Here is a 24,994-nt window from a genome sequence, read left to right as displayed (position 1 = left end):
CAGAGGAGACAGGCCATGGTGTCCCCCAGAGGCCCCCAGAGGAGACAGGCCATGGTGTCCCCCAGAGGCCCCAGAGGAGACAGGCCATGGTGTCCCCCAGAGGCCCCCAGAGGAGACAGGCCATGGTGTCCCCCAGAGGCCCCCAGAGGAGACAGGCCATGGTGTCCCCCAGAGGCCCCCAGAGGAGACAGGCCATGGTGTCCCCCAGAGGCCCCCAGAGGAGACAGGCCATGGTGTCCCCCAGAGGAGACAGGCCATGGTGTCCCCCAGAGGCCCCCAGAGGAGACAGGCCATGGTGTCCCCCAGAGGCCCCAAGAGGAGACAGGCCATGGTGTCCCCCAGAGGCCCCCAGAGGAGACAGGCCATGGTGTCCCCCAGAGGAGACAGGCCATGGTGTCTCCCAGAGGCCCCCAGAGGAGACAGGCCATGGTGTCTCCCAGAGGCCCCCAGAGGAGACAGGCCATGGTGTCCCCCAGAGGAGAGGCCATGGTGTCCCCCAGAGGCCCCCAGAGGAGAGGCCATGGTGTCTCCCAGAGGCCCCCAGAGGAGAGGCCATGGTGTCTCCCAGAGGCCCCCAGAGGAGAGGCCATGGTGTCTCCCAGAGGCCCCCAGAGGAGACAGGCCATGGTGTCCCCCAGAGGCCCCCAGAGGAGACAGGCCATGGTGTCCCCCAGAGGAGACAGGCCATGGTGTCCCCCAGAGGCCCCCAGAGGAGACAGGCCATGGTGTCCCCCAGAGGCCCCCAGAGGAGACAGGCCATGGTGTCCCCCAGAGGAGACAGGCCATGGTGTCCCCCAGAGGCCCCCAGAGGAGACAGGCCATGGTGTCCCCCAGAGGAGACAGGCCATGGTGTCTCCCAGAGGCCCCCAGAGGAGACAGGCCATGGTGTCCCCCAGAGGAGACAGGCCATGGTGTCTCCCAGAGGCCCCCAGAGGAGACAGGCCATGGTGTCTCCCAGAGGCCCCCAGAGGAGACAGGCCATGGTGTCCCCCAGAGGAGACAGGCCATGGTGTCCCCCAGAGGAGACAGGCCATGGTGTCTCCCAGAGGCCCCCAGAGGAGACAGGCCATGGTGTCTCCCAGAGGCCCCCAGAGGAGACAGGCCTCTTGGATATCGGAGGACCAATGGAGAGGCCGCTTCCCGGAGCCGGCACAGACGGCACGCAGGTACTCGTCGGCCCCGTCCACAAGAAGCACGCACAGCGAGAGGCTGTTTTTATTAAGCGCCGCATCTCGTGTCACTGATGAGAAAAATACTTTCCTGTGAGAAAGAAAGAGAGGCGTGTGTTTCTAAAGAAGACTCTGTTCCTGAAGGAGGAGAAAGTAGGCCATTATTCCTTTGTTGTGAGTTCCCAAGGCTTCTGCCCGGTTTGTCCCGAAGACTGGTGTTTTTCCCCCCAACAGTCAGCGCAGTTTAGGCCTAATATATTCAGGGAAACAATTGGCTCAAAGATGGGCAAATAAACATAATTTGACTTCTAATTTATTTATTTCTCAGTTATTGTGCTTTTTTGGTATAATGTCTGGTGGAGGACAATGTTCAATAGACTAATAAAGGTTTTTTTTCATCACCATGTTGTTTTGTAATAAAATTGTGTCGTTGAATAACATAAATCAAAAAAAAACATTTGCAAATAAATGAAAATACCTCATACTGCAGAGAACCTCATAAAAGAATGTCATACGGGAGACTGCAATTCTGCAATTCGAAACTGGCCCCTACAAATGTCCTAACCCAATTGTACAGTAAAGACCAAGTATGGCTTTGTCAGTATTCCAATGTACAGTGTGCCCCCCCCCCTACCCACCCCCCCCCCCCCCCCACCTCCAATGTACAGCCCCACCCACCGAACCCCACCCCACCTACCCAACCTCCTCCAATGTACAGTTTCTATGTCAAATGTATATACACTCTTTTTCTGGACACTTTTTGTATCACAAACAGTACTGTATTTGCAAATCTGGTATGTCATAAATGTATAGATGTAGCAGTACTGTCTATCTGTATGTCGTGTGTGTCATATGATGAATTGAAAATGGGGGACCTGGTGGAAACAAGACGAAAGTCTTTCTCTGGTCTGCATCCCCTTAACAATTGTATGTATTGAGCTGTACTGTACTGCACCCATTCTGCAATCTGTTAATAAACTTTTCAATCAATCAATCAATCAATCAATCAATCATACTGCATAGAGAACCTCATAACAGAATGTCATACTGCAGAGAACCTCATAACAGAACGTCATACTGCAGGTGTAACAGAGGCAACTCGCCCCTGCCACGAATTCGACCATGCCTTGAGTGGGAGTCGAACCCCAGGCGTCCGCACTGCGGGCGACATCACAAACCGCTGCGCCAAGAAAGGAATTCCCTTCTAAGCGCTCAGTTTGGATGCCTCTGGGGAGTGAGTTTTACACCCGTTACACTCACCCCCCCTAAACTCACACCACCCAAGGCATCCGGGTCTACGGCACCAGTGTAACAGAGGCAACTCGCCCCTGCCACGAATTCGACCATGCCTTGAGTGGGAGTCGAACCCCAGGCGTCCGCACTGCGGGCGACATCACAAACCGCTGCGCCAAGAAAGGAACTCCCTCCTAAGCGCTCAGTTTGGATGCCTCTGGGGAGTGAGTTTTACACCCGTTACACAGAGAACCTCATAACAGAATGTCATACTGCATAGAGAACCTCATAACAGAACGTCCTACTGCAGAGAACCTCATAACAGAACCTCATAACATTTGATGATGATGATGATGATGAATAGTTTATTTTCGGTCTTTGTTTACAGATCAATCAAAAACACACTTGTATGGACTTTCAAAAAAAAAAAATTTATAATAATAATAATAATAATAATAATAATAAAATCACAAATGTACATATTCAAAGTAAGCTCACACACAAAATCCAAACTCAATGACCGAAAAAAGGAATAGGCTGAAGCACATGCTTATTTTTGCCTATCCTTTACAAATCTTAAAAACGAAATATACTTTAATATAAGAAAGAAAAACTTAAAATATGCTGCAAGATATAAAAATAAAAAAAATAAATGTTTGATGTTTTACTCAAAACTGTACTCCTGAATTATTTTATAATTTTAAGGCTTTTTAAAATCTCCCCTGAGAAGTACACAACTTCAACCCGTCACTAAGGCTATTCCACAATTTAACTCCCAAAATTTAAACACATCTAGATTTTACATTAGTTCTTACATTTTTACATGTTTTAAGAATACACAACCCTCTTAAATTATACTTTCCTTCTCTTGGTTGAAAGAGACATTGAATACAAACTGGTAGGCTTTTACTCTTAGCACGAAAAATGATCTCCAAGGTTTTTATGTAAACCATATCTACAAATTTTAATGTGCAGAACGTCATACTGCATAGAACCTTATAACAGAACTTCATAAAAGAACCTCATTCTGCAGAACAGAACCTCAAAACAGAACATCATACTGCATAGAACTTCATAGATAGACAGCAGTAGGGCTGCACCGAATGCTTCGAAGCTTCGATCATAATGTTGACATTCGAAGTCTAAATCAACATTAGAATTTTTTATTTCTAATAAAAAAAAATTATTTTTCTATTCAATCTGTTTAAACCAATGGGGGTTTTCTTCACAGTTGCAGTTAAAGATTAGGCTACACCAGTGGAGGTTTCTCTATGACAACACGTGAAACACAAATTCACTCATAATTCATAATTATTATTAATTTACATATACATATATATATATATATATATATATATATATATATATATATATATATATATATATATATATATATATAAAAAAAAAACTATATATATATATTTTTTTTTAAATTATTATTATTATTATTTTTTTATTATAAATGTTTTTCCTCTGTAAAAAAAATGCCAGTGAATTTTTTTTTCTTCAAAAATGGCCAAAATTGACAGCTCTGAGCAGGCCTGCACTGCAGTATTGCCTGCAGTAATTATTCGTGAAGAAAACTTCACAGGTGTGACCCATTGTTAAATAAATAATAAATAACAGCGAATCAAAATAGGCTATTAACTTCATCTAAGCACGGTCTGTGCAGTTAAACTCTTGCCATTGAATGGAGGATTGATTGATTGACAGCCCTTGACATCCAATACACGGAGGTTGAATATGATTGGCAGCCTTGCAAATCCAATCAGAGATTGCTGCATTGCAAAGTCAAAATGGGTCCAGCTGCATGTCCGGAGGATAGGTTTAGCTCGGGCCAATCTCAAGTTTCTCAAGTTTCTTTATTAGTTGTCATACAGAAGCACATAAAGAAGCATTTTGTATAAAAGTATTCTGTACTTCTGTATGACAACTAATAAAGAAACTTGAGAAACTTGAGATTGGCCCGAGCTAAACCTATCCTCCGGACATGCAGCTGGACCCATTTTGACTATGTGAAAATTGAGACTATGAGAAAGTTGTTGTTTAGTAGTTAGTAAGCTGTACAGCTATAACAAGTCAATTCAGGCTAAATTAAACTTTGCGCCAACATTAGGACCGAAGTATAAACCAGCAACTGAGCAACATGAAGAAGTGGATTTATGCATCTGGATCAGAAAAAACGTTGTGGATGAAAAAGTAAGTAGGCTACAGTGCTTGTATGCTAACAGTAGCTAACCAGCTTAGCCTACATCACAATGATAATCACCAAGCTAACTTACTGTACACACTGTAGGGCTGGGCAATTCATCGAAACAGAATCGCGATATCGATTCATAGACCTATGCAATCTCATTTCTAAGTTATGACTATTTTCTTTTATAATTTTTTTTTTTTTTACCTTTTAAATTATTTTATCTGGGTTGAACATGATTTGTGGAACTCCCTCTGGTGTTGTAGTCGTGGTATTCACTGATCTTTGGGAAGTATTTTGACATGTACATGGGTACCTTGGTCGTGTAGTGTATCTTGTAGACCAGGCCCATTGCAAGTTGCTGTACTCTGTCGTCTACTCTAAGCCATCCTAAGTTGTCAAAGTGGACAGGGGTGAGGTGGGTTTTAGGAGTAAGGTCAAGCAGTAGTCTGACCAGTTTGTTTTGTGATGTTTGTAATCTTGTTTTTAGTGCCTTTGAGGTGCTTTGGTACGATGAGGTGCAAGCATAGTCGTAGTACCCTTGAATGAGTGCTCCTGTTAGAGTCTTCAAGGTATTCTTGTTTACCAGAGAGGAGATCCGGTACAGGAATCTAGTTCGTTGGTTGACTTAGTTTTATTACATTGGATCCCATTTTGTCACAGGAAAGATTTGCCTCTATAGGATGGAACCCAGGTAGGTAATTTCATCTTTCCTTTTAAGATAAGATAAGATATTCCTTTATTGATCCCCTTGGGGAAATGCAGGCATCATAGCAGCATGGGGGAAGAGGGGGGGGGGGGGGGTACAGGTAGTGAAAACAACACAAGCAGTGTAAACAAATAGGTCAATATAATTTACTATCTAACTAACTGAAATATACATTATTCATTATTCACAGTATCACAGTATCCACATAAGGTGCAGTATGCATAAGGTAGTGTTATTGTCCTACTTGGGTTCCTATTAGTTCTAGGTCGATGTCTGGCAGCAGTCGCTGCCCACTGTTGTGGAGCCTGATGGCCACTGGTATGAAGGACTGTCCGAGGCAGTTAGTTGAGTGTCGGGGGGGTATGAGTCTGTGGCTTCCTTGTCACCTTCACCTAATATGTTTTGATCTGGTCAGGTGCGCTGTCACCTAAAATGTTTTGATCTGATCAGGTGCGCTGTCACCTAATATGTTTTGATCTGGTCAGGTGCGCTGTCACCTAATATGATTTCATCTAGTCAGGTGCGCTGTCACCTAATATGATTTCATCTGGTCAGGTGCGCTGTCACCTAATATGTTTTCATCTGGTCAGGTCCGCTGTCACCTAATGTTAATATGTTTTCATCTGTGTCCACTGACCACTGACACACAGTGGGGGATGTTTTAAAAATATTATTTAATATATAATATAATATAATAATTTGTGCTTCACCTAAAAATTTGGTCAGCAGCCTCCACTGGGCTACACTAATATTATAATATTATACTATAAGACGTCACCATCACTTTCATACCAACCGTGTATTTATGTTGACGAAACTGATGAGTTATATTCATTAAAGAAAGTTGATTTAATAAAAGAAAAATACTCATTTAATCAGATTAATCACTTTATTCAAATTGAGGATTTCGTAAAAAATAGATAAAAAAAAAAAGTTTTATTTGTAAGTAATTTTTTTTAATAGACATTCGAAGCTTCGTTCGAATACTTCAATCGAAGCTTCGAATGTTAAAAAATGACATTGGGTACAGCCCTAGACAGCAGTCACAGCTGCTTTAAAGTGACCCAAAGTAGGTAAATATATGACACGTCAGTCACAGTGTTTGTTTTTGTCTGGTATTATTCTCTCTAAGGTTATCAGCAGCACCACCGGGCCCAGGCCTCACGGGGGGGCTTCCCTCTCTCTTCCTCTCCTCTGCCCGTCTCGTTTCCTCTTCCTCTTCCTCTCACCAACCCAAACAGACCTCTTTCTAACACTCTCTCCGTCCTCTTTCCTTTCCTTTCCTCCCCTCCTCGCTCTCTTCATATCTCTCTCGCTCTCTCTCTCTTTCCCACTAACCAATACAAACCCCTCTTCTCCTCAACATGGACAACATGTTGTGGGGGACGTTTTTGTGGGACGTTTTGTGGGACGTTTTGTGGGACGTTTTGTGGGACGTTTTGTGGGACGCCTGCTCACACCATGGAGACGCTCCTAGCGACGCCTTTCTCTGCATTTCCCTAAATCATCACCTTGGACGACATTTTCCACATTATACACATTGCACAATATTAACAACACAAAAGCAGCCCCCCAGCTGCTAAATAGTGCTCCGTCTGATCCCTAAAGAGTCTCAAAGCCCTGGTAGTCGTCACGCTGCTAAATAGTGCTCCGTCTGATCCCTAAAGAGTCTCAAAGCCCTGCTAGCGGTCCTGCTGCTAAATAGTGCTCCGTCTGATCCAGACATCAGTCTCAAAGCGCTGCTAGCGGTCCTGCTGCTAAATAGTGCTCCGTCTGATCCCTAAAGAGTCTCAAAGCCCTGCTAGTCGTCACGCTGCTAAATAGTGCTCCGTCTGATCCCTAAAGAGTCTCAAAGTCCTGCTAGTCGTCACGCTGCTAAATAGTGCTCCCTCTGATCCCTAAAGAGTCTCAAAGTCCTGCTAGCGGTCCAGCTGCTAAATAGTGCTCCGTCTGATCCCTAAAGAGTCTCAAAGTCCTGCTAGTCGTCACGCTGCTAAATAGTGCTCCCTCTGATCCCTAAAGAGTCTCAAAGCCCTGCTAGCGGTCCTGCTGCTAAATAGTGCTCCGTCTGATCCCTAAAGAGTCTCAAAGCCCTGCTAGTCGTCACGCTGCTAAATAGTGCTCCGTCTGATCCCTAAAGAGTCTCAAAGTCCTGCTAGTCGTCACGCTGCTAAATAGTGCTCCCTCTGATCCCTAAAGAGTCTCAAAGTCCTGCTAGCGGTCCAGCTGCTAAATAGTGCTCCGTCTGATCCCTAAAGAGTCTCAAAGCCCTGCTAGCGGTCCTGCTGCTAAATAGTGCTCCGTCTGATCCCTAAAGAGTCTCAAAGCCCTGCTAGCGGTCACGCTGCTAAATAGTGCTCCGTCTGATCCGTACAGAAGAGTCTCAAAGCCCTGCTAGTCGTCACGCTGCTAAATAGTGCTCCGTCTGATCCCTAAAGAGTCTCAAACCCCTGCTAGCGGTCCAGCTGCTAAATAGTGCTCCGTCTGATCCCTAAAGAGTCTCAAAGCGCTGCTAGCGGTCCAGCTGCTAAATAGTGCTCCGTCTGATCCCCAAAGAGTCTCAAAGCGCTGCTAGCGGTCACGCTGCTAAATAGTGCTCCGTCTGATCCCTAAAGAGTCTCAAAGCGCTGCTAGTCGTCACGCTGCTAAATAGTGCTCCGTCTGATCCCTAAAGAGTCTCAAAGCCCTGCTAGTCGTCACGCTGCTAAATAGTGCTCCGTCTGATCCCTAAAGAGTCTCAAAGCGCTGCTAGCGGTCCTGCTGCTAAATAGTGCTCCGTCTGATCCCTAAAGAGTCTCAAAGCGCTGCTAGCAGTCCTGCTGCTAAATAGTGCTCCGTCTGATCCGTACAGAAGAGTCTCAAAGCGCTGCTAGCGGTCACGCTGCTAAATAGTGCTCCGTCTGATCCCTAAAGAGTCTCAAAGCCCTGCTAGCGGTCACGCTGCTAAATAGTGCTCTGTCTGATCCCTAAAGAGTCTCAAAGCGCTGCTAGTCGTCACGCTGCTAAATAGTGCTCCGTCTGATCCCTAAAGAGTCTCAAAGCGCTGCTAGTCGTCACGCTGCTAAATAGTGCTCCGTCTGATCCCTAAAGAGTCTCAAAGCGCTGCTAGTCGTCACGCTGCTAAATAGTGCTCCGTCTGATCCCTAAATAGTCTCAAAGCCCTGCTAGCGGTCACGCTGCTAAATAGTGCTCCGTCTGATCCCTAAAGAGTCTCAAAGTCCTGCTAGTCGTCACGCTGCTAAATAGTGCTCCCTCTGATCCCTAAAGAGTCTCAAAGCGCTGCTAGTCGTCACGCTGCTAAATAGTGCTCCGTCTGATCCCTAAAGAGTCTCAAAGCCCTGCTAGTCGTCACGCTGCTAAATAGTGCTCCGTCTGATCCCTAAAGAGTCTCAAAGCGCTGCTAGTCGTCACGCTGCTAAATAGTGCTCCGTCTGATCCGTACAGAAGAGTCTCAAAGCCCTGCTAGTCGTCACGCTGCTAAATAGTGCTCCGTCTGATCCCTAAAGAGTCTCAAACCCCTGCTAGCGGTCCAGCTGCTAAATAGTGCTCCGTCTGATCCCTAAAGAGTCTCAAAGCGCTGCTAGCGGTCCAGCTGCTAAATAGTGCTCCGTCTGATCCCCAAAGAGTCTCAAAGCGCTGCTAGCGGTCACGCTGCTAAATAGTGCTCCGTCTGATCCCTAAAGAGTCTCAAAGCGCTGCTAGTCGTCACGCTGCTAAATAGTGCTCCGTCTGATCCCTAAAGAGTCTCAAAGCCCTGCTAGTCGTCACGCTGCTAAATAGTGCTCCGTCTGATCCCTAAAGAGTCTCAAAGCGCTGCTAGCGGTCCTGCTGCTAAATAGTGCTCCGTCTGATCCCTAAAGAGTCTCAAAGCGCTGCTAGCAGTCCTGCTGCTAAATAGTGCTCCGTCTGATCCGTACAGAAGAGTCTCAAAGCGCTGCTAGCGGTCACGCTGCTAAATAGTGCTCCGTCTGATCCCTAAAGAGTCTCAAAGCCCTGCTAGCGGTCACGCTGCTAAATAGTGCTCCGTCTGATCCCTAAAGAGTCTCAAAGCGCTGCTAGTCGTCACGCTGCTAAATAGTGCTCCGTCTGATCCCTAAAGAGTCTCAAAGCGCTGCTAGTCGTCACGCTGCTAAATAGTGCTCCGTCTGATCCCTAAAGAGTCTCAAAGCGCTGCTAGTCGTCACGCTGCTAAATAGTGCTCCGTCTGATCCCTAAATAGTCTCAAAGCCCTGCTAGCGGTCACGCTGCTAAATAGTGCTCCGTCTGATCCCTAAAGAGTCTCAAAGTCCTGCTAGTCGTCACGCTGCTAAATAGTGCTCCCTCTGATCCCTAAAGAGTCTCAAAGCGCTGCTAGTCGTCACGCTGCTAAATAGTGCTCCGTCTGATCCCTAAAGAGTCTCAAAGCCCTGCTAGTCGTCACGCTGCTAAATAGTGCTCCGTCTGATCCCTAAAGAGTCTCAAAGCGCTGCTAGTCGTCACGCTGCTAAATAGTGCTCCGTCTGATCCCTAAAGAGTCTCAAAGCGCTGCTAGCGGTCACGCTGCTAAATAGTGCTCCGTCTGATCCCTAAAGAGTCTCAAACCCCTGCTAGTCGTCACGCTGCTAAATAGTGCTCCGTCTGATCCCTAAAGAGTCTCAAAGCCCTGCTAGCGGTCACGCTGCTAAATAGTGCTCCGTCTGATCCCTAAAGAGTCTCAAAGCGCTGCTAGTCGTCACGCTGCTAAATAGTGCTCCGTCTGATCCCTAAAGAGTCTCAAAGCGCTGCTAGCGGTCCTGCTGCTAAATAGTGCTCCGTCTGATCCCTAAAGAGTCTCAAACCCCTGCTAGCGGTCCTGCTGCTAAATAGTGCTCCGTCTGATCCCTAAAGAGTCTCAAAGCCCTGCTAGTCATCACGCTGCTAAATAGTGCTCCGTCTGATCCCTAAAGAGTCTCAAACCCCTGCTAGCGGTCACGCTGCTAAATAGTGCTCCGTCTGATCCCTAAAGAGTCTCAAAGCGCTGCTAGTCGTCACGCTGCTAAATAGTGCTCCGTCTGATCCCTAAAGAGTCTCAAAGCGCTGCTAGTCGTCCTGCTGCTAAATAGTGCTCCGTCTGATCCCTAAAGAGTCTCAAAGCGCTGCTAGTCGTCACGCTGCTCCGAAATCTACGCCCCACAGCTTGATCGACGAGCTGAAGCCGAGTTCAGACTAGAGGTCGACCGATAGTGGATTTTTAAAGGCTGGTATAATGACCATGCAGCTTGAGGTCGGAGCAGGAAAAAAGCTGATAGCTGATTAATCGGTCGAATGTTTAATTTATTTCTCATCCAGCTGCTATCTATTAACCCATGTGCGTCTCCTACCTACATTACTGGTCTTGGTTACATTTCTTCATTGAAGCAGAGACTAATCACCATTAGTCTGTAATCACAGAGGTCTTCACTATATAGCTATATGACCCACATTCATATAGGCTACTTCCTCTGACTGGGAACCGCCCCGTGTGTGTGTGTGTGTGCGTGTGCGTGTGCGTGTGCGTGTGCGTGTGTGTGTGTGCGTGTGTGTGTGTGTGTGTGTGTGTGTGTGTGCGTGTGTGCGTGCGTGTGTGTGCGTGTGTGTGTGTGCGTGTGTGTGTGCGTGCGTGCACGTGTCTACATGGTGAGTAATGTCAGTATGGTCCGTGTGTCACTGTGTAGACGGGGGGGGGGGGGGGGGCTACGTTTTCATGCACACAATACTGCGACTATTGAACTCACTGTGATCAGACCGTTTACGTCATGCTATAAACATGTGGTGCCGTTAGCTCCGTTATCCAGACGGAAACTCTGCTCTGCTTCTTCAAAATGTTTGATTGTTTTCCTCTTGTCCAAAACGTATTGGAATAACTCAATATAACATGTAGAATAACTCAATATAACATGTAGAATAACTCAATATAACATGTAGAATAACTCAATATAAGATATAGAATAACTCAATATAACATGTAGAATAACTCAATATAACAAACATGTAGAATAACTCAATATAACATGTAGAATAACTCAATATAACATGTAGAATAACTCAATATAAGATATAGAATAACATGTAGAATAACTCAATATAACATGTAGAATAACTCAATATAACATGTAGAATAACTCAATATAAGATATAGAATAACATGTAGAATAACTGATTCAACTAACTCAATTTATTACATGGCGCTTTAACATTCACCGAAATGCTTGCTTGTGATTGGTCAATAGCGCTCGTCAGAGGTCCGTTATTACTCGATAACGGACCTCTGCCGAGTAATAATGACCGCTGTGCGCAGCTGTTCGCAATCAAGCCCACTGACACACACTGCATCAGTGCAATCAGACCACAGACCTGCTGCCGGCTGCTGGCGAAGCTGCCGGCGATGACAGCGGGACAGAACAGAACTGCGTCTGCATTTGATCTCGTCTTGTCGATGGTGCAAAATTAATTATATATTGTTAATAAGTTAGCCCTGTAATAAGCGGGATAATGTATAGCTATACTCGGTCATTGTCGCAAAATAATTTACCTTCACTGACGTTTAAAACACCTCGGCGAGACGCCTCGGTATTTTAAACTCCGTGTCGGTCAATTATTTTGCGACAATGACCTCGTAGCTATACATTATCCCTTACATAACCGTTCTTGGGAAGGGGACATGAAAGAGGCTGGACTCTGGGACGGCACAACATCGTCCGGGAGGCCAAAAACCGCGCAACATGGAAATAAGTCGTCAGTGGCCTGTGCTCCGCATGCAGGGAGTGCAAAGGCTTAAGTCAGTAAGTCATAGAATAACTCAATATAACATGTAGACTAACTCAATATACATCCACAGAACCTTTAGAAAGGTGCGGAATTGCTTTTCCCCAAAAAATACATTTTTGATTCATTAATTTATAATTTAAAAAATTTTTTGCGGGTCCAAAATTAATGTTGTCGTTTAAATCTTGCAGGCATGCATCCCCTCCCTACAGTACTTCGCCCTCTCCCCCGCGTGGAATGCACCAGATTGGATAAATGACATGCTGGTGCTCTAGTGTGACACCTAGTGGCTAAATGTCATCTATAGCACCTTTAAGGTGAAAGGGAACAGTCAATCAAGCGTGATCTGACCACGCCCCCACAATCCTGAGACATGGCCTGAGCAGCCAGATGAGCTGTTTTTCCAGATGTTTTTTTTTATAATAGTTATTAAACATGTTAAATAGTTCAGATTTGGCTGGGTGGTTAATAACACATTTTTCTGTGGCGTGACGAACTCCGAAGTCAGAACACATGTTTATTATTGCTTTATCTGGACTTCAGTCCCTGACTGACCCAAGGTGGGGAACTATATCACTGATGGGGGGACGACATGTTTACTGGTCAGGCACATGACTTGTGAACAGACACACACACATTTTATTTGGATGAATCAATCAATCAGATTCATAGGATACACTGGATTCACACATACTATAAAAACAGTGAGCTCCAGTCGCCTCTAAAGCATGTCACATGACGATGATGTCACATTCTACTACCAATATAACTCTACGCACAGAGATACAGAGAGAGAGAGAGAGACACACAGAGAGAGAGACAGAGAGAGAGAGAGAGAGAGAGAGAGACAGAGACAGAGAGAGAGAGACAGAGAGCGACAGAGAGAGAGAGACAGAGACGGAGCAAGAGACAGAGAGAGAGACAGAGACAGAGAGAGAGAGAGAGAGAGAGAGAGAGAGAGAGAGAGAGAGAGAGAGAGAGAGAGAGAGAGAGAGAGAGAGAGAGAGAGAGAGAGAGAGAGAGAGAGAGAGAGAGAGAGAGAGAGAGAGGGGGGCATTAAGTCCTATCAGAACAGTGGACTTATCAATGTTTCTGTTGAGAGACAGTGCTGCTCTCTGTGTCCTGGTGTTCTTTATAGAAAACTGATGACAGAATGGACAGAATGGAAAGAGAGATAGATGGAGATAGGGGGCGGAGAGACAGAGAGAGTGATGGAGAGAGACAGAGTGATAGAGAAAGAGAGAGAGAGACAGAGAGATAGAGAGGTGGAGAGAGAGGTGGGGAGACAGAGAGAGACAGAAAGAGATAGAGAGAGACAGAAAGAGAAATAGAGAGAGAGAGAGAGAGAGAGAGAGAGGTCAGAAAGAGGGAAAAATAAAGATGTGGTGGTAGACTGGGAGGGTGGAGGAGGAGAGGAGAGAGGGGAGAGGAGAGGAAAAGAGAGGAGAGAGGAGAGGAAACGAGAGAAGGAGGGGAGAGGGTAGGAGGAGAGGAAGGGAGTAGAGGAGAGATGAGGAGAGAGGAGGGTCAGTGTTTTGTTCAGCTCTGCCTCTCCCCTCTCTTCACCTCCACCCGTCTCTCTCCATATCTCCATTGTCTCTCTCTCTCTCTCTCTGATGTCCTTCCAATCCTCCAGAGAAGGCTTTCTACCACTTCAAACAGGATATCCTGTCCGCCGCTGACCAATCAGCTTCCAGTCTGCAGCATAACCTGAACACACAAACACAGGGGCTTCTTCTAGTAACGTTTACACCCACCAGCCGCAGAGTCCCAGCGACCAGTATGAGTTCTTGGTGTTTAGTTTATAGAAGAGAGTAAAGTGATTGAAACCAAGTTAGCAACCTAAGCAGCAGAATGACCAGCCAGTCTCTTTGAGACAGAAATGACTCACATTTCGGTCACATAACATACAGGATTCTACAAGAAAAAGAATGAAAGTTGTTAAGTTGTAGGCCTAAATTGTACCTAAATTGTACCTCATCCCATTTCTGCTTTGTACTGTATAGTATATTGTATTTGTAACTCAGTTACTTCTACTCTTCATTGTATATATGTATATACTAGGACATATTTTGTCTACGTACTTGACTTCTATTCTATACTTGCTATACTTATTTTATACTTATCTATTTTTGCCTAGCACAGTCTCTGGAGCGTAACAGAAAGAAGCATTTTGTATAAAAGTATTCTGTACTTCTGTACGACAACTAATAAAGAAACTTGAAACGTGACTGTACATTAATGTAAAGAAGATCGTGGGGCAGTTTCTCCTGATTTTTATCCTGTTCTTGAAGTATGTAATGAGATTAAATACCGCGGCCATTGTATTGCAGATGATTTGTCTGATGATAAAGACATTCAGAGACAGGGCGGCTACGTGGCGTAGTGGGCAAGGCGCTCACCACGAAATCTGGAGACGCTGGGCTCGCCTGTTCGAGCCCAGCGCTCCACATTTGCTTTCAGTTTAGCTGGTCGTCCGTACTAATACACATTGGCCGTATTAGGGGGTGGGAAACTGATGGGTGGGGATCAGGCGTTGTGGACAGCGACTCCTACAGGTCGGTTGGTTCGCCTGCGCAGTAGAATCAGGAAGTGTCGGGGGCAGCGTGAGCCTCCCACGCGTTACTCCTCGCCACTGAGAGATCGAGCTGCACAGGTGAAAAGATGCGACTGCTGTTACCTCAAGTACCGGAGGGGACTTGTGCTATGTATGACTTAGTCCACATTGCAGCCGGCTTGTGGGAGGCAAGAAACAGCGTTCGTGACAGGGGAGGGTTGAATTGGATGATACGAAATTGGGATGGGAGAAAATATAGAAAATGGGAGAAAAAGTGGATAAAAAAAAAGACATTCAGAGACAGCGTTGTGAATTATACGCACAGGCAAACATGCCTATACGTACATTTCATATGTGCTCTTCAGATGGCAAAATTCACTGTTCAGAGCGTATTGTACGCCGATGTATGCTGCTCACCTGTGGGTCAGTCAATGATGCTCTACGACTGTTCTTGCGTGTCCCTAGATGGCACAGTACCAGCCAGCTGTTTGTCAGTGTGGGTATACCTACATTTAAGGTATTTTACGATTTAACTATCACGTTTTTTGCCACCGATACTGATCACCGATCTTCTATGCGCCATATCGGCCGATACACTGCCGATACTGATCGTTTTTGGTTTTGTTACTTGTTACTCTTACTGTCATGCACTTGTCCAATGTACAGTTTCTACGTCAAATGTATATACTCCCTTTTCTGGACTCTTTTTGTATCACAAACAGTACTGTATTTGCAAATCTGGTATGTCATAAATGTATAGATGTAGCAGTACTGTCTATCTGTATGTCATGTATGTCATATATGTCTTGATGAATTGAAAATGGGGGACCCTGATGTAAACAAGACGAAAGTCTTTCTCTGGTCTGCATCCCCTTAACAACTGTGTGTAATGAGCTGTACTGTATTGTACCCATTCTGCAATCTGTTAATAAAGTTTTCAATCAATTCAATCAATCAATCCTATTATACTAATCTACACTGTAGCACCAACATTGTAACCAACATTGTTACTCAGCTGATAGAGTTGTGCCCTTCCTTCCTGATGACTTGTCGTACAGAACATGTAAGTCACTTTGGATAAAAGAGTCAGCTAAATGACTAAATGTAATGTAAATATCCATTGTTCAATTAATAAACTGTATGCCTCACTGTGTGGAAGAGACTGGGATCATTCTTTTGTGCAAGGCAACATCAGGCTTGACTTAAAACATTACTTTCCTAACTTAGTGAAACTAAATCTAACAAATTAACCCATAGATATAAATGTACTGAATTGTTATTTCTTATTATATTATATCATCTTTTTTGCCTTTGTTGAGGATCTGGGAGACAGACCTAACCATGAAATTTGTAGAAAATACATGGCTAAATATTTGTGATAGAATACACTTTCCATTTACAAGTAACAAAATCAAAGAAGCAAATTTTAAATGTATCCATAAATTGTATTTAACTCCAATAAAAATGCATAAAATGTCTAGAGATAATTCAATAAACTGTCCTAGATGTAAAACTAACGAAGGAACATTTCTACAAATGTTTTGGCACTGTGATAAACTAAAACGATTCTGGAATTGTATTCATTTATTTACAAAATCTGTATTAGAAACGGAATTTGACTTGTCCCCATGTGCCTATTTACTTAATGAATTACCAGAGATCCAGATGGATCCAAAAAAATATAGACTGCTGATTGTTATAACATACTTTGCCAAGAAATGTATTCTCCTGTTTTGGAAAAATGACTCTTCGCCCACTTTTGAGATGTTTCAAGATCAGATATCCCAGCTTCTTCCATTGGAGAGATTGACCTTGGAGGAGCGTGGCCGGGGGTGGATGTTCCGGGACCTTTGGTCTCCGCTGTTTTCTCGATTGAGCAGAGGGGCTGTTGATTGATACGGCTAGTGGCGGTATGTGAATATATCAGCATGCTGTCGCTGGCCGTGTCGATTGGTGGTTTTGCTGTTTGGTTGGGGGAGGGGTGGGGGCCGGGGGTCTTGGGATGTCTATCCCCGGTTGTGTATTTTTTGGAGGTGGGTTTCCCTAGTGGAAGAAGTTGTACAACAGACGCGTAAGAGGCCTGTCTGTTGTATAACAATGATGTTGTTGTTGTCATTGTTGTTATTATTTATTATTGTTTATTTAAAAATACGTATGAGAAAAAATTAACAGTGTAAACAATATCATTAACTCTGAATATAAAAATATGAGAAAAGCAAACAAGACGCGGTCTCGGACTGGTGGGGGCCCCTGATTCGAGGTCTTGGTGAATCGGAGTGTTAAAGAGGCATGATGCTCTGGCTCGCTGGGGCGCCGGATTTGGGGTCCTCACGGGGTAGGGACCTTGGTTGTCGATACTGGAGATGACGGGTGCTCAAGTAATCTCGCCTTATGGTACATACATGTGGGTATATGCATGTATATATGTATATATATGTATGTGTGTATGTATATGTATATATATATATATATTCTTATTAATTTATATATTTAATTTATACATGACTATTTTATTTTTCATTATTCTGATTCAACTGATGGTTTTGTCATTGTCGTTATTATTATTATTATTATTATTATTATTATTATTATTATTATTATTATTACTGTTATTGTCCTGTGATGTCTTGTTTATTAGTATTGTTATTGTATTGTATTGTCTTGTTTCATGTTGAAAAGGGAAAATAAAGAAAAACTATTTGAAAAAAAAAAAAAAAAATATTATAAATAAAAATAATAATAATAGTTTAAAAATATATATATAATTACTAGTGCTGTCAGGCGATTAAAAAAAGTAATCTAATTAATTACAGGATTTGTAATTAATTAAACTAATTAATCGCATTTTAATAGCACCATTTTATGCCTGATATTCTATAATCATATTTCAAATTGCATGTGTCCGGATGGCAGAATTCAGTACTGTATCTACAAAACCTTCTGTTTAATCATCTTCCATCTATTAATTTGCTTAGATTTTTCCCAGATGGTAATGCACCATTTTGGATTGGACTCGATGAAAATGGATGAGAAAAAAAAACTCCGGAATCCACATTTTACTTCTCACGCATGTAATCGGAGCCGATCAGCTTCATTCTGGACCCTCAGCACAGCGTGTAATATGTGTTTTACAGTATACGCGTTGGATCAATAAAAGGATCGATTTTTGGAATGGCGATCAGGAATTGGAATAATCCATTTGGATACCATCTGATCTCAGGTAAGGAATCTATTTTACCAGTCTTAGGATAATCAGACCCGTTTCCACGCTGTTTGACTGTAAGAGCGATCAGGAACTGAGAGAATCGATTTTCAGCGCGCGGCACCAGCGTGCACACGTACACATATACTATCGATAATCTAGCGTTTATTTGAAAACGATTCATAAATAGGCCGAAAAATGACAACGTTCTAGAATATTACAGTACAGGGCGAATATCATGGAATCTTTAATTTTTTTTGTGAAAACGAGGGCTTTTCAAAATGCTATAAAAACGGAAATGAACCGATAAAAAAACAATCTGCTTCGACAATGTTGACTGGAAATGAGTCATTGATAATGCGATGGGCAGATTAGACACATAGCCATAATTTAAATCAGGGTCCCCCATTTTCAATTCATAATGAATTGTAAGTAAGGGTGCAACTTGCTCCGTGCAATCCATTCTTTGTGGATCTAGCCCACAGTATTTCTGACACTGAGAATACATTCCCTGAGATCCATAGATGTCCCTAGAATCAGATACCAAGAACATGCAAATGGACCATATTAAAAAAAAGTCTGTAAAAGTGTATTCTATGTTCTTATGGATTGAATGAGATAAAAAAAAGAAATTGTAATTAATTTTGCGTTAATTTTCATAACGCGATAATTTGCTGTGTAATTAATTAATCTAATTAACGCGATAAACTGACAGCCCTAATAATTACCGATACTCTATCCAGCTATTTTAGTAAATATCGGCCGATAACGATCGCTGGCCGATCGATCGGGGCATCCCAAACTTTAAGGCACTTGTAAGAAACCTTATGTACAGGTTTATGTGTCGGTTAGATGACTCATTGAACAGGGTTATTGTGGCCTTAATTAACCCTGTCAAAAGTAACATCAGGTTCAATTCTATCGTGTGGCGACATTGGAGAAAGAGCCTCTATGTATTTTAACTAGGGATGTCCGATATTATCGGCCGACCGATATTATCGGCCGATATCGGCAGTAAAATGTGATATCGGAAAATATCGGTATCGGTTTAAAAACAAAAAAAAACAATAACAATATTTGTTATATATATATCCAGTGAATTAGTTACCTGAAATTATTCAGTTTTTTGGACGGGGAAACCCTGCATATATCGGTATCGGTTGATATCGGTATCGGAAATTAAGAGTTGGACAATATCGGAATATCGGTATCGGTAAAAAAGCCAATATCGAGCATCCCTAATTTTAACTGTGTATTTTTTATACCAAGGATTGTTATTTTTTACAGTTTTATATGTTTTGTATTGTATCGTTGTGCTATGTTTCTTTTTTTCTTTTTTTACCTTAAGTGTCTGGAATAAAGTTGAATTGAATATATTATCACATTTACCTCGGTAACCAATTACAACACCGGCAGACCAATGCCACATTCTCCCTCCTGCTGGCCCTCTGTCAACATGCTGGTACTGTTTGTTCGTCAACATGTGACTGGTTGTTACATTCGGTTGAATTAAAATGGGCACAGAATGAAACGGCCTAGTATTACACTGGAGGAATGAATTCACCTAACACACCAAATATGGGCGGGTTAGGTCGGCAAGAGATTCTATAATGTCTCTGTATCGGGTAAAGCCTTACTTCTGCCACAATCGAGATAGATAAGAGAAGATATTCCTTTATTGATCCCCTTGGGGGAAATTCGGGCGCCATAGCAGCATGTGGGGAGAGGGAGGGGAGGTATTGGTATCCATATGCAATATACCTGCATATAATCCTTCTATATACTGTACCTACTTATAATTTTTTTTTTGATTTGATTTGATATTTTTTTATTTTCGTGTCTTACATACAGATGTATGCCCAGCCCATATGGGCTTACAAGACACATAACAATAAGTATATAATAATATACTTTTACCAATTACTTAACAAATGACATAGACCAAGATGGCCATAAAAGAATACAAGAAAATACAATAAAACGTAATATAACACAAGCTGTACTCAAGGTAAATAAACAGAAAAACAAGGTGAATTCAAATACAATTATATAGGATACAGTGTGTCTTGTCTCAGGTGCCATGCCTTCTCCAAAAATCCTGCAAAACCGAAGATGTCCTCCACAAAAAAACAACTCAACATACAACTCTCAGACTGCCAAAACAATCTGGGTTTACAATTTGAATTTTCTCAAATAAAGCCTCCTCAAAGCGGTGTACAAAGGGCAATAAAAAACAAAATGATATTCATCCTCCACCACTCCCAGATCACACAGAACACACAACCGCTCCTCCTCAGGTTTACCCTGGAATCTACCCACTTCCACCGCCAATCGGCAGGGTGCCAGACCTCAACTGGGCACACAGAGACCTCCGTCTTCTCTTTAAGTTTAACATTACATAAGGTTCAGTAAAATACTCATTTTTAATTGCACCTGCATATAACTCTGTATGATAGCATGTACAATAATGCTGTATATACCATATATATATTTATTCTTACCATATATATATATATATATCCACATCTGTCTGTACATACCTGCATATCATCCTTTTTACATATCTGTAAGTATCCCTTACCTACTCTTACTAGTTACACTGCTGGACAGTATGACTACTACCATACTGTCTTTATACCTGTATCACTATACATGTTAATACTACAACTCTGTACATACATCTGATTAGCACTATTACGCAGCAGTACTATTTGATACTTTTTATACCCAGTTTAATCACCTGTACACATTGTATATTACTATTGCACTTTACTGTTACATTTGCACTCTGGTTGGATGCCAAACATATTTTTGTTGTACTGCACTTGTGCTGAATAATGACAATACATTTGAATCTAGTCATATTTTGCAGGCACATTTTGGGTTTTGATATTAACAAAGAAGAATGACTATAACACTAACACTATAGACCACTGCACTGCCGCGTTACATTGAGCTCACGGGGGGAGAGAGAGCAGGGGGAGAACATGTATGAATGTGCACATGGGGGCTGAAAAAGTGGCTATAGCTCGGCTGAGAAAGTTCATATCGACTTGGGACTGGTCTCTCCGTGTTCAGGAGACTCAGGCGTATAAAAGTCTATTGGATCGTGTCTCCAGCACCACCCCCACAGCCGTAGCTACAACAACCACTTACGTCAAGGCTCTCATCGACATTCATTAATTTTCTCCCCCCCCCCCCCCCCCCCCCCCCCACTCTCTCTCTCCCATGATTTCAGAATCGGAAGTGTGCATTTTAATGAAATTGCATTCGAATAAAGAATATGAATCCTTACACGGGGGGCATCGAGTAGTCTACCAAGACGTCCATGTTTTGACATAGACATTGCACGTACATTTATTATCATCGAGGCAGCATTCGATTGGGCCTGTCAGTGAGTCATGAAATCACTTGGCGTCGTCTGCCTGACAGTAGTGTGTGAGGTGTTGTAGCCCCCTGCTGGAATAACAATGAAGAATAAATCGTCGAAAGGAAGAAAAATATATTATATATACACAGACAGGGCCATGAATATTTGGACATCATATCAGCACGATTCTCATCATTTTGGCTCCGTGCACCGCAGCAGTGGCTTTTGAAATAAAAAGATCAAGACCTCATATTATTGAGAGTTGAAAAAGTCTAAATGAACTCTCTTAGACCGTTTAACTGCTCCTTGTGAATGAAACAATGGGGGGATAGCAGCACACGCCTGGCCACGGAACAGCTGAGCAGGCAATTGTCCAATTACTTTTGGTCCCTTAACCCTTTTCACTACCACTCTACCATAGGGTTAACCCCTTCACTGCGACACTACAGAACGATAACCCTTTCACTGCCACGCGACAACGGGTTTAAAACCCTTTCACTGCCACACTACACTACGGTGGCTCACCTTGATAAGGCGCATATCATTTAATCACCATCGTCCTGGGTTCGAATCCGACCCAGGACATTTGTTGCATGTCATCCCCCTTCTCTCTACCTGGTTTCCGTCACTCACTGTCCTATCCCAATAAGCAGAAATGCCCTATAAACATAATGCCCTCCCTGTATATCTTCTTATGCTCCTCTGTCCCCCTGTGTGCTACTGTACTTTGTGTTCCCCTATTTGTGTGTTGTCCTACTGTCCTACTCTCTGAATGGACTGTCTTGTCCTGCTGTGCCTTTTTGTATTTTTGTATTTGTGTATTTTATATTAGGACATTGATTTTAAGCTTTGATTGTACAGCACTTTGGTTGGCTCTTGTGCTTTTAAACGTGCTATATAAATAAATTACTTGACTTGACTTGACTTAATGTTTAAATAATAATAAAATAAAAAAAAAGCTGAAAAAAAAAAGCTCCCCATCTTTTCAGGAGCACACGAGAGGATAATAAATGGATAACAGCCACAACAGTCATGTATAAACTTATAAAAAGGACAAAACTCTTTCATTTGAACTTAAAGATTACCGTCCTCTGTGCGTGCGTAACCTCGACTTGAGTTCGCAAAAACAGAACAGAACAGAACGGAACAGCCCAATGTAAGGCTAACATCACAAATCAATAGTTAGCTCTGTCACAATACGCCCCACGACAGAAAGTCTGCATTTAAAGCACATCTTGATTGTTTAATTTCAAGTCCACCGCGGTGGTGTACAGAGACAGTATTGTGAAAGTTGTGTCAATGTCCAAATGTTCATGGACCTATAACTGGATACTGAATCATCCTTTTTCCCTTTTTTTTTTTTTTTTTTATTATTTTGCAAAAAGAAATCTTGCAACGTCTGTGTGTGTAATAGGTGGGAGGACAGGACACTGTGACTCTGCTGTCAGATTGAAAAACTGTCCAGAGAGAGAGACAAGCCCTGCCTTACAACACTCCTCTGTCAGTAAATCTACTGTCGACAGGCACACACCCTTCCTTCTCTCTCTCTCTCTCTCTCTCTCTCTCTCTCTCTCTCTCTCTCTCTCTCTCTCTCTCATGCACGCACAGACACACATGGACACATTTTTATTACCATCTTTTTTAGGTCATTCCGTTGACGTTAATTTGTTAACCCCCAAACAATAGGCCTACCACTAACCCACACAACATCATCATTGATGGGAAATTGAGTAGGAAATAGGGTAAGGGTTTTGAAAATCTGTACTAAATGTACATGCCTACACACACACACACACACACACACGTGCGCACACACACACAACGCACATGCACACATGCACAAGTAGTGTGTGAATGTGGCTAGCACCAGGCCAGCCGTGCCAGGCCCCCTCCCACAACCACACACCAGATACACACACACACTGATGCTACTGCGATAAGGAAGTGAGCCCCACCCAGGGACATTTAAAGATGCTGGTGTGTGTGTGTGTGTTGTGTGTGTGTGTGTGTGTGTGCGTGTGCGTCAGTGTGTGTGAGTGAGAGAGAGAAAGTTTTAGAGATACTATTAAACATGTTCAGCAGAAGATTCAGATGTAGGCTTTAACTGGTTGGAAACTGCTGTTAACACACACACACACACACACACACACACACACACACACACACACACACACACACACACACACACACACACACACACACACACACACACACACACACACACACACACACACACACACACACACACACACACACACCACACACACACCACACACACACACACACACACACACACACACACACACACACACACACACACACACACACACGGAATATGTACATGAGAAACACATTTTAGACAAAAGAGAGACAGAGAGAAGGATTTGAACTACCAACCTTGTAGACTTGCCCATAGGTTCCATTGCCGACAACACTCCACCAGCTCAAAGATACCTGCTGGGTCCTGAGAGAGGAGAGGGGGAGGAAGAGGAGAGGAGAGGGGGAGGAGAAGGAGAGGAGAGAGGAGAGGAGAGGAGAGGAGAGGAGGAGAGGAGAGGAGAGGAGAGGGGAGAGGAGAGGAGGGGGAAGAGGAGAGGGAGAGGAGAGGAGAGGAGAGGAGGGGGAGAGGAGAGGAGAGGAGAGGAGAGGAGAGGAGAGGAGGAGGGAGGAGGAGAGGAGAGGGGGAGGAGAGGAGAGGAGAGGAGAGGAGAGGAGAGGAGAGGAGAGGAGAGGGAGAGGGAGGAGAGGGGAGGAGAAGAGAGGAGAGGAGAGGAGAGGAGAGGAGAGAGGAGAGGGGAGGAGGAGAGGGGAGGAGATGAGAGGAGAGGAGAGGAGAGGGGAGGAGAAGAGAGGAGAGGGAGAGGAGAGGGAGAGGAGAGGAGAGGAGAGGAGAGGAGAGGGAGGAGGAGGATGGAAGGAGAGGAGAGGAGAGGAGAGGAGAGAGAGAGGAGGGGAGAGGAGAGGAGAGGGAGGGAGAGGAGAGGAGAGGAGAGGAGAGGAGAGGAGAGGAGAGGAGAGGAGGGGAGAGGGAGAGGAGAGGAGAGGAGAGGAGAGGAGAGGAGAGGAGAGGAGAGGGGGAGGAGAAGCGAGGAGAGGAGAGGAGAGGAGAGGAGAGGAGAGGAGAGGGGGAGGAGAGGGGGAGGAGAGGAGAGGAGAGGAGAGGAGAGGAGAGGAGAGGAGAGGAGAGGGAGAGGAGGGGAGAGGAGAGGGGAGAGGAGAGGGAGAGGAGAGGATGAGGAGAGGAGAGGAGGAGGAAGAGGAGAGGAGAGGAGAGGAGAGGAGAGGAGAGGAGAGGAGAGGAGAGGAGAGGAGAGGAGGGGAGAGGAGAGGGGGAGGAGAAGAGAGGAGAGGAGAGGAGAGGAGAGGAGAGGAAGAGGAGAGGAGACGAGAGGAGAGGAGAGGAGAGGAGAGGAGAGAGGAGAGGAGGGAAGAGGAGAGGAGAGGAGAGGAAGAGTTGATTGATTGATTGAAAACTTTATTAACAGATTGCCAGAATGGATACAATACAGTACGGCTCAATACACACACAATTGTTAAGGGGATGCAGACCAGAGAAAGACTTTCCTCTTGTTTACATCAGGATCCCCTCATTTTCAATTCATAATGACATTTATGATATACACGGACATACAGATATACAGTTACTGTTTACATTTGTGACATACACCGATATTGCAAATATACAGTACTGGTCAACAGAGATCCTAACAGAAAATATATACATACGAGGGAGAGGAGACTGTACATTGGGAGGGGGTGGGTGCAAAGTGCAAGCATAGGAGAGGAGAGGAGAGGAGG

The 24,994-nt window shown here is 43.9% G+C and overlaps 1 protein-coding gene across 1 annotated transcript in view; it reads right to left on the bottom strand.

Moving 5' to 3' along the window:
* LOC311242870 (mitogen-activated protein kinase kinase kinase kinase 4) overlaps window positions 1-24,994 on the bottom strand; it is a gene marked incomplete at its 5' end in the record, with an annotated part of 207,353 nt that overhangs the window by 134,523 nt on the left and 47,836 nt on the right. The window contains 3 exon segments of the mRNA XM_084331936.1: window positions 23,594-23,629; window positions 23,631-23,662; window positions 23,665-23,711. Coding sequence (XP_084188062.1) covers window positions 23,594-23,629; window positions 23,631-23,662; window positions 23,665-23,711 — 115 coding nt within the window.

The sequence above is a fragment of the Notolepis coatsorum genome (genome assembly GCF_963971535.1).
Source record: "Notolepis coatsorum genome assembly, chromosome: 16".
Lineage (NCBI taxonomy): Eukaryota > Metazoa > Chordata > Actinopteri > Aulopiformes > Paralepididae > Notolepis > Notolepis coatsorum.
This window is presented reverse-complemented; position numbering and strand designations above follow the sequence as displayed.